This window comes from Brachyhypopomus gauderio, chromosome 6, assembly GCF_052324685.1.
Source record: "Brachyhypopomus gauderio isolate BG-103 chromosome 6, BGAUD_0.2, whole genome shotgun sequence".
NCBI classification, from domain to species: domain Eukaryota; kingdom Metazoa; phylum Chordata; class Actinopteri; order Gymnotiformes; family Hypopomidae; genus Brachyhypopomus; species Brachyhypopomus gauderio.
Genome location: NC_135216.1, coordinates 849,764 through 864,165, shown reverse-complemented (window position 1 = coordinate 864,165; position 14,402 = coordinate 849,764). Strand labels below are relative to the sequence as shown.

At 39.3% G+C, this 14,402-nt stretch overlaps 1 protein-coding gene and 1 long non-coding RNA gene across 2 annotated transcripts; both read right to left on the bottom strand.

Moving 5' to 3' along the window:
* Positions 1-5,246: 5,246 nt before the first annotated feature.
* Positions 5,247-13,660, bottom strand: LOC143516439 (serine/threonine-protein kinase SBK1). Its single transcript, XM_077008017.1, has 4 exons — positions 13,411-13,660; positions 11,479-11,623; positions 11,108-11,310; positions 5,247-6,857 (listed from the first exon to the last, which is right to left on the bottom strand). Exons 1-4 carry the CDS (start codon positions 13,414-13,416, stop codon positions 6,192-6,194), a joined length of 1,020 nt encoding a protein of 339 aa, XP_076864132.1. The 5' UTR covers positions 13,417-13,660; the 3' UTR covers positions 5,247-6,191.
* On the bottom strand, positions 7,419-9,487 carry LOC143516440 (uncharacterized). The gene is made up of 2 exons (XR_013131680.1): positions 7,996-9,487; positions 7,419-7,697 (listed from the first exon to the last, which is right to left on the bottom strand). It is a non-coding gene; the product is annotated as an uncharacterized LOC143516440 (long non-coding RNA).
* Positions 13,661-14,402: the final 742 nt, after the last annotated feature.

Genomic DNA, 14,402 nt, shown 5'->3' with positions numbered 1-14,402 from the left:
GTCATGGGTTTTTGGTTTGCGCACTTTCTTTATTAAAACCTCCCTTTTCCCTGAGACTTGCCGTGATCGCTTCCATTTAATTTTGCACTCCCTGCCCGTCACAGTTATATGGTTGGTGGTGTTTGATTATTCTTGGTGTCTGTTCTGTGTGGTCTGTATAAAATTAATTAGTTTTGTTATTAAATTTTTAAAAATTCTTTTAAATTCTTTAAAAACAAATTTATTTTCTCAGTCTGCACTTGCGCACTCTGCACTCACCCCCACTCACAGACACACATGTGCATATTAACAATTTGCTAATTAACTTTGTCTTGAAAACAGTAGTATATGTCAATCTACATATGTTCAGTCTACATTTATATAAACAGAATCTGGTACTAAGTCATATCAAATTAAAGGTCACATGGCATCAGAAATTAGAATAGCATATGAAGCTGAGTAATGATGGTGTAATGAGGAGACGGAGAGGGATCCTAGTGCAAAAGCACAATGCTTTTTATTTGACAGATCGATAACAGGAGATGAGTTGGCAATTGATATGCGAGGGTTAGCTCGCGTAGCTAACTGGGAGTAGTCAATCCGGTCCCGGGTTGTTCCAAGGTAGCAGAGTCCGAAAGGTCCCAGAGGGCTAGGCAGGAGACGAGGGCTAGGGAGCAAGCGGAGATCGATACACAGGAGAAACAACAGGAAAGTGAAACGCTTAGTATGCAACATGAGTTGGCAATACTTCGCAACCAGAAAGTGAAACGGAGGTGTATAAGGACAGCCGGGAAAGAGGGTGTGGTAAGGAGCAACAGGTGAATCCAATTACAGGTTATCAGGTGTTATTCCTGACCAGTGTTGCGAATAACGCCGTTAAAAATAACGGCGTTAGGTAACGGCGTCATTTTGTCAGTAAGGGGATAATATAATTAATTACTTTTCCTGTCGTTACAACGCTGTTGACGTTACTGGTCATTAAAAGCGGTGCGTTACTATATATTGATATACTAATGCGAGCGGACCGCTGCCCAGGCTAGTGAGGAGTAACAGATCTCGATAGGTCACAGTTCTCGGTGTAACACCTGTTTAACTTAACAAGTCAGTAAGCGATTGGCTAAGGCAGCGTTATGGTAGCCAATCAGAGCCAGTGTTTTTACACGCGCGCCGTAGCACGCCAGTGACACGACACAAACGGAGAAAAGGCAGAAATGGCGAGTCAGGAGCAAGCCGAGGAAAAATTAGCGTTTTCAAGGTATAAATATATATAAACATTATTTAAGAAAATACTTGAAGTTCCTGAATGTCTACCAGACTGGGTATTTGATTAATTTAATTAAGAATAGAGGTTTTATTGTTAAGTTTACTTCTGTTGTGAACAAACCAGTTGTCTCAGGTTGAGAGAATGTAATTTAATTTGATAGATGTAAATGCACTTTATATAGGTATGATGACAAAATTTTCAAACAGCCCCAAGCTTAAAAAGAATTACATATCTAGACTGAGCTGAAATAGACCTTTAAAATGATACCTGGATTTTGAAAATTGGTTGAGAATTGATAGTTATGATATTTATAATATCATGTATCACATTAAAATATAATACATTAATTACAATAGAAGTCGTGTGACTGAAATTCACATGATCTAATTCTAATTAATCATAATTAATAATTAATCATAGTCATAATCTAATTCGAAGTGATGTTAACTATAGGCCTATTTACCATTTAACAACAAGTTATATCAGAAAACAATGAGACACAACACTGGTATCAGTACCGATTTCAAGAAAACACTGTGGGAACGAGTTAAACCGAGACGCCGCTTTTACCCTAAAGTTGCTAGGTTCGATACACCAATGTCAATCATGACTACTTATTTTCCGCGGTCTAGTAAAATACTTTCGCCTGCACGGATTTCGATTAAATTTGGTCAGTATTGAGATAAAAGCTGTATTTTTAGGTCCACATATATTTCGATGGTGTCCGGAGCGTTGATGAAGAAAACAGACCGCTTGAAAACAACAAAGTATCTTATCGCTGGTCTCCCGACCTGAAATCGACTCAGAGTTGACTATAAATAGTGCCTGATGATTGGCTGGGTTGTGCTTAACGAACTCACAGTATTATTCAGGAAAAAACATACACCTGCTAGGCGGTGAGGAGTGATGTACAAAAGTACAACGTAGTTTGGAACACATTACTGAGTCAGAATTTTTCGCATCGAACGTTGGTTCGTCAGCATACCTACTTTTGCTTTTATTTTTTACAAAGATTTGGGATTTTAAAGGATTTTATCCTGCACTGGTCTATGGATGTGCAATAAATATCAAAAGTTAAACACCTTTCTGATCTACTCATTTCAACTGACTGTAAAAACTGCTTTTTCAAAAAAATCCTTATTCATTGGCATATAACTTTTTTTTTTACTGTAACGCAAATAGTTACTTTCCCTGGTAACTAGTTACTTTTATTATAGAGTAATTCAGTTACTAACTCAGTTACTTTTTTGAACAAGTAGTGAGTAACTATAACTAATTACTTTTTTAAAGTAACGTTCCCAACACTGTTCCTGACAGATGACCTAATAAACCAGTTAAACTGTCTGTGTATAACAATCTGTATAACAACCAATACTTTATTAGTTTGGTTGTTTTATATCTTTAATACATTATTATTTCCTTTCTAAAATCTAATTATTATTTACAAACAGTATATAAAACAATAAAAACATACTTCATTTAGAATAAGTGGGAATATATATATATACTGCCGAAAAAATAAAGGGAGCACTGAAATAACACATCTGTCACACTCGAGGGAGGAGGCACGATGAGTGATAACGCTGCAACACAGAACGTTTATTTCACAAAATGACGTGTAAGCTCCGTGTGGATAGTGAGCACGAAAACACACTCACACTGGCACAAAACTTTAGACAAAGACGAGCACAAGACACTGAGCGAACACATTAAATAGGTGATCAACACGTACCCTCGTGATGACGAGACAAGGCACAGATGAGACTACGAACACGCTCACGGACAACCCACACCCACAGAACTACATACATGGACATAACGACACGCAGACAACGTAGTGGCACGCCCACAGGGAAAGGTCCGGAGCTGTCACTGTAACAACATCCTAGATCTCAATAAATTAAATATTCCATTTGAAATCCTTATTTATTACATAGTGGAATGTGTTGAGAACAAAATAACATAAAAATGATCAATGTAAATCAATATTATTATCCCATGGAGGTCTGGATTTTGAAGCATACTCAAAATCAAAGTGGAAAATCAAATGACAGGCTGATTCAACTTGAGTGGAAATTCCTCAAGTTGGCCTTCACGTGCCTGTATGACCTCCCTACAACGCCTGGCCATGCTCCTGATGAGACCTCCCTACAACACCTGGACATGCTCCTGATGAGACCTCCCTACAACACCTGGACATGCTCCTGATGAGACCTCCCTACAACACCTGGCCATGCTCCTGATGAGACCTCCCTACAACACCTGGCCATGCTCCTGATGAGGCGGCAGATGATCTCCTGAAGAATCTCCTCCCAGACCTGGATTATAGCATCAGTCTGTGGTGCAATGTGGTGTTGGTGGATGATGTTCCAGATGATGTTCCAGCTTAATTGGATTCAGGTCTGGGGAACGGGCAGGCCAGTCCATAGCATCAAAGCTTTCATCATGCAAGAACTGCTGACACACTTTTGCCACATGAGGCCTAGCACTGTTGTGCATCAGAAAAAACCCAGGGCCTACTGCAGCAGCATAGGGTCACAATGGGTCTCACCCCTGTACCTAATGGCTCTGTAATCTCTGGCTAGCACATGGAGGTCTATGTGGCCCTCCAAAGAAATGCCTCCCCACATCATTACTGTCCCACTGCCAAACCGGTCATGCTGAAGGATGTTGCAGGCACCAGAACATTCTCCACGGCATCTCCAGACTCTGTCATGTGCTCAGTGTGAACCTGCTCTCATCCTTGAAGAACAGGCCGCCAGTGGCGAATGCCAATCGCCCTGTACGGTGTTGGGCTGTAAGCACAAGCCCCACTTGGGGACGTTGGGCCCTCATACCACCCTCATGGTGTCTGTTTCTGACAGTTTAAGCAGAAACATGGATATTAGTGGCCTGCTGGAGGTCATTTTGCAGGACTCTGACACTGCTCCTCCTGTTCTTCCTTACACAAATGAGGAGGTAGTGGTCCTGCTGCTGGGTTGTTGTCCTCCTACAGGCTCCTCCACGTCCTGGTATCTGTTCCATGCTCTGGACACTACGCTGACAGACACAGCAAACCTTCTTGCCACAGCTCGCATTGATGTGCCATCCTGGATGAGCTGCACTACCTGAGGAACTTCTGTGGGTTGTAGACACCACATCATGCTACCTCTATGGGGAGATATTATATATATATATATATATATATATATATATATATATATATATATATATATATATATATATATATATATATATATAATCAGTAGGGAACTGTGACCATTATACATGGGCTAACTCCCATCAACCCCCATCATGAAAGTAATTAGTTTCCTCTCCTAATTAACTGCAATTTAAAAAAATGTTAAATTGAGACGACAGTACAGCTTTAAAAACGCAATAATTAGATAACTTCTTAAGTAAAATAAGGTTCCAAACAAAATAAGGTTCACAGCTCTGTGTTCCTCGGGAGCCGAATATGTAAACAACACACACGAGGGCATCAAAGGAATGAATCAAAACTAGCTAGCGGTGGTGCTAACGACAGCTAGCATCGCCACAGCGGGCGGAAATTATCATACAGTTAAGCCCGCCCATTAAGACGCAAGATATGATTGGTCAATTTTACTGTCATTTGAAACTGGTATTGCGCTGAATTATAACTGCCAGGCCCTGTGTAAACGAACAGTGGGCATCACAGTCCTGATAGGGGGAGACACAGGCTCACAGGCTTCCACTTAACCCCTCACCTTCCAACACAGATTGAATAGACATGGGTGAATAATTTATTTGCTTATATTTTTGTAATTATTTAGATGTCGATTGTCAAACTGTAAGTAAAATAAAACTGGATAACCCTGAGGTTCCCCACTGATATATATATCCCCACACACACACACACACACACACACACACACACACACACACACACACACACACACACACACACATATATATATATATATATATATATATATATATATATATATATATATATATATATATGAGGCGAGTCCTTTCAAGGTGGTCTTAAAACTTTAATTTGGATTTAGCCCCTTAGAAAGTCATTCTAATTTCAGTTTAATAAGAACATGGCAGTTACACATTAAAGGTTGTGTGCAATTCCAAGTGTGATATTTTTGTAACAGTAAAGCATTCTAAAGCTCAGACAGTTTGCTGCGTGTAAGTGTGTGTGTGTGCGTCTCTGTGCATGACTGAGGTGATGATGGGTGCTAGAGTATAATAAATGCTGTGAGGGTTTATTTATAAAACAGGAATGGCTCTCTGGAACAAACATTGTGAGTCTATGTGTGTGTCTGTCTGTCAGTCAAATAGGAAAGGAGTTCCTTATTAGTTTTACTACACAGGCATTACAATAATCGGATTTTGCTGAATTCAGATCTTCGATGAAGCAGGAAATATCTTGGCTATGCAAATGTAGAAATAGTGACAGTTATCAGGTTTCCCCAAATATGAAATCAATCAAGAGAACTGGATATACTGCAATATTATAAAATTACAATAGAAAAAGATAAAAATCATTATTTGATTAGTATTGCATTTTAAACTCCACATCTAAGGTAACATTCCTTTTACATAATAGTACCCTAATATGCTTGGATTAATTGATGACACCAGTCATAAATGTGATATAACACCCATTTTCTTTGAAGACAAATAAAAACACAAGCTCACATCAATCTCAAGTAACACAAAAATATGAAAAATTGGCATAACATATAATAAGAAGGTAATAAGAAATGTGGAATTAACCATTTGTCCTTAAAGTGAAAGTGTAGATGAACATGAAGAAAATCAACATTTTGAATATTTTTATTTAAAATATAATAATCTGTGTTTTATATTTGCATGCATATTTAACCAGAGATATGGATTTATTTAAATAGATAGTTGGTAATTCATTTTTCCCTGTTGTCCTCTTTTTCCTATATTTTGTCTTTCATCTTCTTTATCCACTAATATCAGTACTCAATAACCAGGCTCCTCCCAGATATCCTAGTATGTTCTCTGGTGTGCATCGAAACCTGGGCTCTGGGTGCAGCAACACCTGAAATAGTGAGCAGGCAAGTGGGGTGAATGCTCTGAAATGTTGGGGTACCTGGTGGCAGTCCCCGAGTCTGCTCGTCTTCTCAATTAGTGTCCTGTTCCTCTCACTCCACCCGAAATACTCTTTATATGCAATATTGTCCAGAATGCTTTCAGACCAGGGTAATTTTCCCATTAGCATAGAATAAATGAGAATGCCTAGGGCCCAGCTATCTGTACTGACCTCTACTGGGACCATCACATGCTTACTTTGAGCCTCTTGGGCCATCTTTTGTCTCTCGTTTCCATTCATGTCTATGGAAGAGGAGCCTGAGTCAGTCTCTTTCTTCCTTGCTATCTCTGCCTCAGGGGTACAGTATGGAGAGCTGTACCAAACACAGGGTACCCTTGTACCCACCGCCTTCACCATACCAAAATCACCAAGCTTGACCCAGCGGCAATCTCGGTCACAGAGGAAGATGTTTTCAGGCTTGACGTCCCGGTGGACAAAGCCAAGAGAGTGGAGGTGAGAGAGAGCGCCGCTGATCTGAGAGGCCACCCTCTGAACACAACTCTCCGCCAAGCCCACCTACACAGAAGGGAGAAAACACTTGCAGTCTTCTGTAGAACTAGATATTTGACTTCCAATGCATTTCCTTCAAATCAATGCAGCAATTCTGCACCTTCATATGTATTTCTGTCAGACTATTCAGAAGCTTCACTAGGGTCAGGAGTAAACTGTCAAGTAGCTTTTGATCCCAAACTTCAACTCTACTTCATTTATTCTATTTGGTCTTGTGGCAGTGGTAGCTCCACAGTTAAGCACTTATGGCGCATTTCCACTAGGGCCTGCTTGGCGCGGTACGGTTCGGTACGGGTCGATTCGCAACGGAACGGTACGGTCGCGTTGTGTTTCCATTACAATGGTGAACCACCCCAATGTGGGTGGAGTCGCTGTTGGCGCGCGGGTTGTAGTGTCGTGACATCATTTGTATACGACCACAACACCGGTCGACGCCCCTTAACACATAGCATTATTGTATCTTATTTATCTTTATCTTCATTATTGTATGTGGTTGCTCTAATTATTGATAATAATTTGGTATTACTCAAACAGGCTGAACACACCCTGCATAAAAAGCATCAGTCATACAATCAAATGAAATCAAACTTTATTATGAAATATAGATATTTAAAGTACAACATATGTAAATAATATAGTTATAGTTTTAAAAAAGTGCAAAAAGCAAATATATACGTATAGCTTTATATGAAATAAATATTTATAGTACTACAAGCAACATTTTGTGTGCTTTTACTGGCGTCTGTCTCGCATGGTGTTCACAAGTTCGCCAAGCACCCCGAGGAAAGCCCGGTTGAAGGAAACATTTTCCGCCAACTCCGCTCGCCTCGTCAGTGGAAGGGGAATCTTGAACGTAAAAAATAACAAATATTAAACACAAGTATTCCCGTGAAAGCAACAACAATATAGCGTAACTGCACAAAATGTGTAGCACGTCATCGCTGCTCATGCTGTGTTTATGGCTACAGCTAACTAGCAACTAGCAAGGCTAAGAGCTAGCTATTGTACAGTAGTGACTGTGGTGGTAAAATTAACTACTACACAGCTCTAAATTCCTGCGTTTACAATAGATGCGTTCATATTACGTTCATATTACATCTTTTACGAGCCTAGTAGTAAAACTGTGAAATCACAATACACTCACCATTCTCCGTGGCCTCCAGCACCGACATTGTCCAGCACGTTTTCTCTTCCGTTACTGGCTGGCCGGTGACCGTATATGACATCCATTTGCTGGAACCATTTCCAGTCTTTGCGGTTTGCTCCGCTGTGTCCGTTATGGTCCTTCACCGCCCGGTAATCGCGTTAAGCTTTTTTAGCTTGGACCGACCGGCACTGCTGAACGGACCGCTGGTAGCCATGAGTGGCCATTAGCGCGGAAACCTCGCTAAAAACCTTTACATTTCTAGTGGCCCCGTCCAGTTCGCCCTGGATTTTTTGATCGCTGATTATTAACAGAAAGGTTTGTACCTCGGCGTTTGACCAGGGAACAGACTTCGCTCCTTGGGTTTTAAAAATGGCTGAGGAGTCCATAGCATAGCGGAGGAGTCGCTCTCCTGACGCAACCTGTGACGACACTCCCTGGCCAATCAGTGTCATGCTGTTACTCCACGTCACAGAACTGTACCGCTTCGGAACGGTTAGAACCTCGAGCGAGTCGGTACGAAAAAAGTACCCAAAGGGGCCGGCTCACAGGGTACTGGTACTAATGGAAACACTCACAAACCGTCGCGAATCGAACCGTACCGCGCCAAGCAGGCCCTAGTGGAAATGCGCTATTAGAGAGTAGAAGGTTGCTGGTTCAAGACCCTCTGTTGTCAAAGTACCACTGTTGGGCCTCTGAGCAAGGCTCTTAACATGTAATTACTCAAATTGTACTTGATTACAACTGTCAGTTGCTTTTGAATAAGAACATGTCTACTGAATGCTATGAATAGAAATTTAACTTAAACCCCTCAAAAAACAAAGGCCAGAGGAAACTGAAATAACTGGGCCTGTGGGAAGTAAGAGGCATTTCCTTATTGTTTACTTCTTTAAGTCATTCATCACCAGTGTTGCGAAGAATGCCGTTAAAAATAACGGCGTTAGGTAACGGCGTTATTTTGTCAGTAACGGGATAATATAATTAATTACTTTTCCTGTCGTTACAACACCGTTGACGTTACTGGTCATTAAAAGCGGTGCGTTACTATATTGATATACTAACAGTAATGCGAGCGGACCGCTGCCCAGGCTAGTGAGGAGTAACAGATCTCGATAGGTCACAGTTCTCGGTGTAACACCTGTTTAACTTAACAAGTCAGTAAGCGATTGGCTAAGGCAGCGTTATGGTAGCCAATCAGAGCCAGTGTTTTTACACGTGGAAGCACATCAGTGACACGACATAAACGGAGAAGAGGCAGAAATGGCGAGTCAGGAGCAAGCCGAGGAAAAATTAGCGTTTTCAAGGTATAAATATATATAAACATTATTTAAGAAAATACTTGAAGTTCCTGAATGTCTACCAGACTGGGTATTTGATTTATTTAATTAAGAATAGAGGTTTTATTGTTATGTTTACTTCTGTTGTGAACAAACCAGCTGTCTCAGGTTGAGAGAATTTAATTTAATTTGATAGATGTAAATGCACTTTATATAGTGTAACTGTTTACTTTTGCTTCTTCTTTTTTTTTTTTTTTTTTTTTTAAACAAAGATTTGGGATTTTAAAGGATTTTATCCTGCACTGGTCTGTGGATGTGCAATAAATATCAAATTTTTTTTTTTTTTACTGTAATGCAAATAGTTACTTTCCCTGGTAACAAGTTACTTTTATTATAAAGTAATTCAGTTACTAACTCAGTTACATTTTTGAACAAGTTGTGAGTAACTATAACTAATTACTTTTTAAAGTAACGTTCCCAACACTGTTCATCACCCATTAATAAAGTAGATGTGCTGGATTTATTGACTAAAGCTTAATTTAAGGAGTCTGTGTTGCTGCATTTTTCCTTGCAGAAACTTGGCTGGATTCAAAGAGTGAAAGAGCACAGAGTCCTTCACAGCAGCAATCTATGAAGGAACCTGAGGTATCACATCACATTACTGAGTATCATATCACATTACTAAGTATCACATCACATTATTGGGTATTACGTCAGTGAGTATCAAATCACAGTGGCAAAGACATGCTGCTTTCCTGGGGTAATTAATTATTTCATGTGACCGTTCTTACAACAGTTGTTTGATTTGGAATTAATAAATATTCATTAATATTAGGTAATAAATAAAAACTGCAAGACATTTCTAAATGCATTTTTTTATATCAGGTAAAAGTGGGCTTACTGCATAACCAGGGTTTATTTAACCCATGAGAAACAGTTTAACATTTAACCGTTTTTACACCAAATTAAAAACAGGAAATCACACGTTCATGTCTTAGTATGAATATTATATTGATACATGTCCACATGTCCATGATGTCACTCTCCCTCCCCATTCTCTTTAATTCACTGTGCAGCAACTGAATCTTTATCTAATATTATGGACTCATAATGTTTGGAGAAGACCCATTATGAAATCATGATGACCCCATGGTCAGTATGGTGTTTAGAGAAGACCCCACGGTCAACATGATGTTTGGAGAAGACCCCATAGTCTCCAAAATGCATTTGTGGCTTTTTATGTTGCACTCACTGTGATGTTGCTCTTCTTGTACCCTTGCATGTAAACTGGTTGCATGGGCAATGTTAGTTTCTCAATGGTAGCAATGGCATTATGTAAAACTGTGGCTACAGCATTGAAATTCATTGTGGTCTCTCTACTCACGATTAACACATTGATTAGTGTGCTGTACACACACACTTACTCCCAGTCCTATTGGTGCTGATGAAAATGCTCCTCCTGTCTGGTCTATTTTTTGACATAGTACTTTTTTCACTTACAGACATCCATAGGCACCTGTAGCTATATGACAGCATAGATTAAACTATATGCAGCCATGTGTTACCCAGAACTGGGTTACTCCCATTATCATTGTGTATTGGATGTTCTGGGTTTTACTGTATTGTATTGATTTCTGCACCATTTCCACACTGCTGTGTTGTGCATTCACAGTTTTGCAGTTCTGTTTATGCTGTTTTTCTGCTGTTGCACTGTGTTGCACCATGGACCCATAGAAACGGCATCTCATTCCAATGTATACAAAGTATATGGAGGAATGACAGTAATACCTGCACTTGAACTAGTGGTGGGCAATGAAAGTGAATTATTTACATACCTCAGGAATAATGACATCAAATAGGTCTCCATAAAGACTAGGCTGCTGAGCAAAGACGTAGTGAGTGGGGGTAGAGAAGGCGATGCCCAGAGCAGATGTGAGCGATGGGTGGCTACAGAAGGCCAAAGACAAATTATATTCCCTCAGAAAATATAGCAGAGAGGTGGATTCTCGGGGGAAGAATTTTAAGGCCATTGGAGTACCTAAGATTTCAAAAGATTCAGATGTCAGGAGAGGAAATGAAACAAAATGTGTGTTCCTCATGCATGGTACAAAGCCAAATTTAATCTGATCAGCAGAAGTGGGGCTTCTAAGAATTGGAGATATAAAAACAAACACAAGTTCACACAAAAAAGCCCATAATTACAGACCTCTCTTTTTGTGAACTGCCAGTAAGACCTTGCCATATGACCCTTCACCCAGAAGTTTGATGATCTGGTAGTGGTCCGTTAGATCTAGCAGTGACAGTGACTGAGCTGTGAGATGGCACAGCTCATCTAAAAGCCTGGTGGAAGCCTGCAAAAATGGAATGAAGGAGTTAGGAGCAGTGATAACATTTGTGAGCTCCACTGTAATTCGATAGCGTTAGTTAACCTTGTTCTACAGGCATTAGCATGTCGAAGTTATGGCAATAGAACTGGCTTCCAGCACCAGCTTCCAGTGAGTTCCAGCTTCCAGTGGGTTCTGAAAGGACTAGATCCAGATCCAGATCATGTTACATAAAAAGCTTGTACCAGGGTGAGAGGAATAGCTGTATTAGCTGTTGCCGAATAGCTGTATCACTTTATCAGCTGTGATCAGGGGAGGCCAAAAACAGACGTATACTAGTGATCACTGTAAGAGAATTTGTGATTTACTATGTGTGACCCTCATTCAGAACACTCTGACATTCAGTTCACTCCCTTATATGTGTGTCTGCTCCTCAGTTAGAACGTCTCTCCTTCTCCCTCTATCTGTCTCTCTCTGTCTCTCTTTGTACTTTTCCACTACCCCTAGATCCAATCTACTGTACCTCCTCGCCTGAGAACACCAATCATACATGTTTTATTATTCTTACCCAGTTTTGTGTTATGACTTCTGTATTCTGTATTAACTACATGTATTATCATTAAACCTTGGAACTCTTTCCTGTCACCCGTGTTTAATCTTGATTATGAATCCTGATGGTTTTGATCTACGTATAAAGGACGTTTTTTGTAAATCTTAACAATCACTGTCAACCAGGGTTCTATCCATGCAGCACATGATGATATATCCTGGTGTTTACAAGAAGGATTGACTAATACTTGTGAAAGTCTTTTGGGGCTCCATTCTAAGGATCAGACATCCAATCCATTCAATCAACACCTTTCAAATGTCCCCTGGCAGTCTAAATTTGGGACCTAAGTGTAGAGAGATGTGCACTACAGACAACCTCATTTCACTGCATAAGGATTAAGTGTTCTGTACATTTAACCAATGTATAATATTTCAGATGTGAATACAAAAATCCAAAATGAGATCTAAATATATTTAAAACAAACATAAAAATAACATGGGTGTGTGTGTGTCTGTGTGTTGGGGGGGTGTGTTTTATAACCTAGGTTACTATTGTATATTTATATGTAATATATAACAAATTGAAATCTTTAGAAACTGTTTGTATTATTTGTTACATATTCGTATGGTGGTGGTGCCATTGGAATCTCCACTTTTCGATGGGGGCAGTGAAATAATCTGATGAACTAAAGAGGCTGGATTATGTAATAGGGCTTTGCTACACCTGTTCATCAGCTATGTGACTAAAGACTTGGAGACATGCATGTTGCTAAAACAAGGCTTAACGGGCAACAGATCACGTGGAGTCTTTGTTGGTTTGATTAATACATGTTCTTGGATTATCTGACATGCACACTTCATTTAGATTATTCATTATTGTTTTACATAAATAATATTCCCCGATATACACTATTTTTGAAAGATTGCTCATGATATTGACTATGAATTTTGAACAGTAATTGTTATGCAATGAACTCAGAAAATTTGGTGTGTTTTCTTATTATACTCGTTTGTAATGATTCTCAAGATTATACCAGTGATCTGATATAATCAGATAAAAGTTATTATGCTTAATTATTAGTGCTTTAGTAATGATATAAGATGCATGTTTGTTGTCTTATATATCATTTTGCTAAAACATTTTACAATTATTTACATTTAAATAATTTAAAATTGTTAAATTACTTAGGTTTTGTAAAACATTCTTTAAAACAAAGTATGTAAAAAGTTGTGTTCGCATTTATGTTGTGAATTTGATGACTTACAGTCATAGTGGATGTAGGCAAAAGTTCTGGAGATGTTCAGTGATCTTGATCCTTTTAGGTCCCTCAGCACATGTGCCTGATTCCAGGGAGTCCTGAGGTCACAGGAGCTTGGAGGGTAGCCGGTTGTCTTAGTGTTCCTGTGATCCCTGTCTGTTACTTCACACACACAGATACTTGATCTATGGCCCTTTACTGTGTTTACCCAGCTTACATCCCTCTTCCACATACTGCCTCAGCTTTTATACTGACACATGGTGCCTCTCTCTGCACTCTCTCATAAATGACTGGCACATGCACAAGCACACACACACACACACACACACACACACACACACACACACACACACACACACACACATTCATGTTAGTATCTTACTATGAATTAATTACAGCAGCTAAATATTGCTGTACTTAAAAACACATCCATGCACAGGCACATGGATATCAGAATCATCATGTTTTCCTGATAGTTTATAATCAATAAAAAAAATTAAGAATACACACATATATTTAGAAATATAGATATTTTTAATAAATATCAAAACTGAACAACATTTATAATGAGTATGGATATAAACTCCATCAGTGTCCATCATGACAAAGGGAATAATTGAAGGCTATGAGATGACAGAAAAATACTGCATGAAAGAAATTCAAAAGCAGCTACACTGGCTAGTTACATTAGGTCAAATGCCATACCTCTAGTATATGTCAAGAGTGCTTTGCATAAGGAAAGTGGCAAAGCTCTGCAGAGGACAAACTGCTGTAGTTCATAATTTGCAGCCTAAGTGAAGCTTTCTTTGGCACTGGCCCCAGCCAAGCAGGTCCTCACTCGCAATTCTTCTTTATTGTATTAATTTCTTAAATTTATTGTGGTTTTGGTATAATTCTGAAGCTGATAATTGATGATATGTTGATGATATTTTCCTTTAGTGACTCAAGTGCCTTCTAAATAGTTAAACTAGTTGCCCACCAAGTAGCGGAGTAGCATT